The sequence below is a fragment of the Carlito syrichta genome, unplaced genomic scaffold, assembly GCF_000164805.1.
Source record: "Carlito syrichta isolate Samal-C Ts95f unplaced genomic scaffold, Tarsius_syrichta-2.0.1 Scaffold123376, whole genome shotgun sequence".
In the NCBI taxonomy this organism is placed as follows: Eukaryota; Metazoa; Chordata; class Mammalia; order Primates; family Tarsiidae; genus Carlito; species Carlito syrichta.
Window position 1 is genome coordinate 1 of NW_007067472.1, and position 1,983 is coordinate 1,983.

A 1,983-nucleotide genomic window follows, 5' to 3' on the forward strand; every position below is an offset into this window, starting at 1 on the left:
CCTGGAGAGCGCCCTGAGTCCGCCGGCCCCACGGGCTGGCCTGGGGGGACCGCGACGGCGCGAACTTGCAGAGGGGCCGCCGCCTCCCGCCTGGCTCGGGGCTGCGAGCCCCCACGCGGCTGACGGTGCGCTGTCTTCGCAGATGGGGGCCGCCCCAGGACCCTCACCCACCCCACCCCAGTCACCCTGAGGCACGTGGCCTGGGAGCTGCACCTCTTGGCCGCTGCCTGGGACGTTGACCTTCCGGAGGGCCATGGAGGCTGGCGGGGAGAAGGGCGCCACTTGACCGCCTGGGCCTGGACGCCTTCTCACTGGCGCTCACACTCCGGTAACTTTGCAGTGCTCATGGTGAGTACCTGCCCCTGGGGGACCGCCTCGGTGCAGCCCTGCCAGCCAGGGCCGGGCGACTCGGAGGGCCGCTGCCCGGCTCCCGGAGTCCGGGCCGGGAAAGTTGTGAAGCCGTTAGTTAGCCAGTGGCTAGCCCAGGCTCGGTGCTGGGGTGGGACACCCTGCCAGGGTGGGGCGAGGGCTGCAGGGTCTCGCGGCGCCCGGGCCGGGGCTGCCTGTCTCCCTTCTGCCGGCCCACTCGGCGTTGATCATACTAATTAGTTGCAGGCATGCAGCAATGTCGATCCTTTCATCAGTGGAGGTGACCCTCATCCCGGGTGGCTGGCACAGCACTCTGTGGAAACCTTCTCTGACCCTGGACTGGGGTCCCTGCCACTCGGTGCCCCTCTGTCCCCTCCCAAGACCCTTTCCACGACATCATGCCAGCCCCCCCATCAGAAAGTTGACAGAACAGCAGCAGGGACAGACGTGGGTGGGCTTCGGCGGCGAAGCCTGCGGCGGGTGAAGGCGGCCGCACGGATGACAAACACGGGAAGGGTGTCCCTCTGGCCAGGAAGGGGTTCGGCCACGGCCAGGCCAAAGCAGCAAGGGGGACCCACCACAGGGCTCGTCCGAAGGCTCCTGCCAGCTTTCCCTGTGGCTGCTGCTGGCCTGGAATCCGGAAAGGTTGACAGCCGGGTAAACAATGCTTTGTGTGTGCTGGTAAGAGACAGCTGACAGGCGGGAGGACCGCGAGCGCGTGTGGAGAATGCCGATGGCCCCGGGACGTGTGGCCGGCACAGGTGCCGCCCGAGTGCTTCGGAGTGCACCCAGCATCTGCTCCATGAGCAGTGGTCTGTCCGAGTCACTCGCTCGTTTTCTCCTTGTTCCATTCAAATGTCCAAACCAGAGAGCTGTCTTTTGCCAAGATTCAGCATCGTCTCGCAGGGCTCCCTCCAGCCTCTGAGGCGGAGGACTCACCTTCCTGACAGCTGGCAAGGTTATGTGGCAGACACCAGCCACTCCTCAGAGGCCAGCAGGCTGGCCCCAGGGCATCCTCCAGCCTCCAAAGTCATCACTTGTTGCCCTGCGGGGGGGCCACGCCCAGCCCAGCCCTGGGCCTTCAGGTCGGCACCATGGGTGGCTTTTCATCCACAAATTTAGATCCTCATTTGCAAAATGGAAGCCTGTCATTGGCAAATGAAGGTGAACTGAGAGAGGCTTCTGGAGGCAGGGATGGCCAGGCAGCCTCGGGGCCCCTGGGGACCAGCTGCCCATCTCAGTCCCTCCCTTGCCACCTCCTCTCTACCCCCAAGCCTTCTACACACAGCTGTGCAGGGGCTTTCCCACCTGAGCAGTGCCCCCACCCCACTTGGTCTGAGTCCATTAGCACACGTTCCTCTAGGCTCCCAGCACCTGGTGGGGTGCTCTACCAAGTACCAGCCCTGATTCTAGCCAGATTGGTGCAGCCCACCAGGCTTCCTTCGCATCCGAGACTGTGAAAGCCTATTGGGCTAACTTTGCCTGCAGAGTGTGGAATTTCAGCCATTGGTTGGGTTTTTATTCTTTTTTTGTTGTTTTTTGGTTTTTTTGAGTTGGAGTCTCACTCTGTCACCCAGACTGGAGTGCAGTGACCGCTCCCGGCCACCGCAGCCT

The 1,983-nt window shown here is 63.4% G+C and overlaps 1 protein-coding gene across 1 annotated transcript in view; it reads left to right on the plus strand.

Moving 5' to 3' along the window:
* The first annotated feature begins 99 nt into the window (after nt 1-99).
* The window catches only part of LOC103249741 (adhesion G protein-coupled receptor A1-like), a 42,319-nt gene continuing 40,435 nt past the window's right edge, over nt 100-1,983 (plus strand). Inside the window, exon 1 of the mRNA XM_021707682.1 lies at nt 100-348. Within this exon, the coding sequence (XP_021563357.1) occupies nt 346-348 (3 nt within the window). The 5' untranslated portion in view covers nt 100-345. The remainder of the gene's footprint in view (nt 349-1,983) is intronic.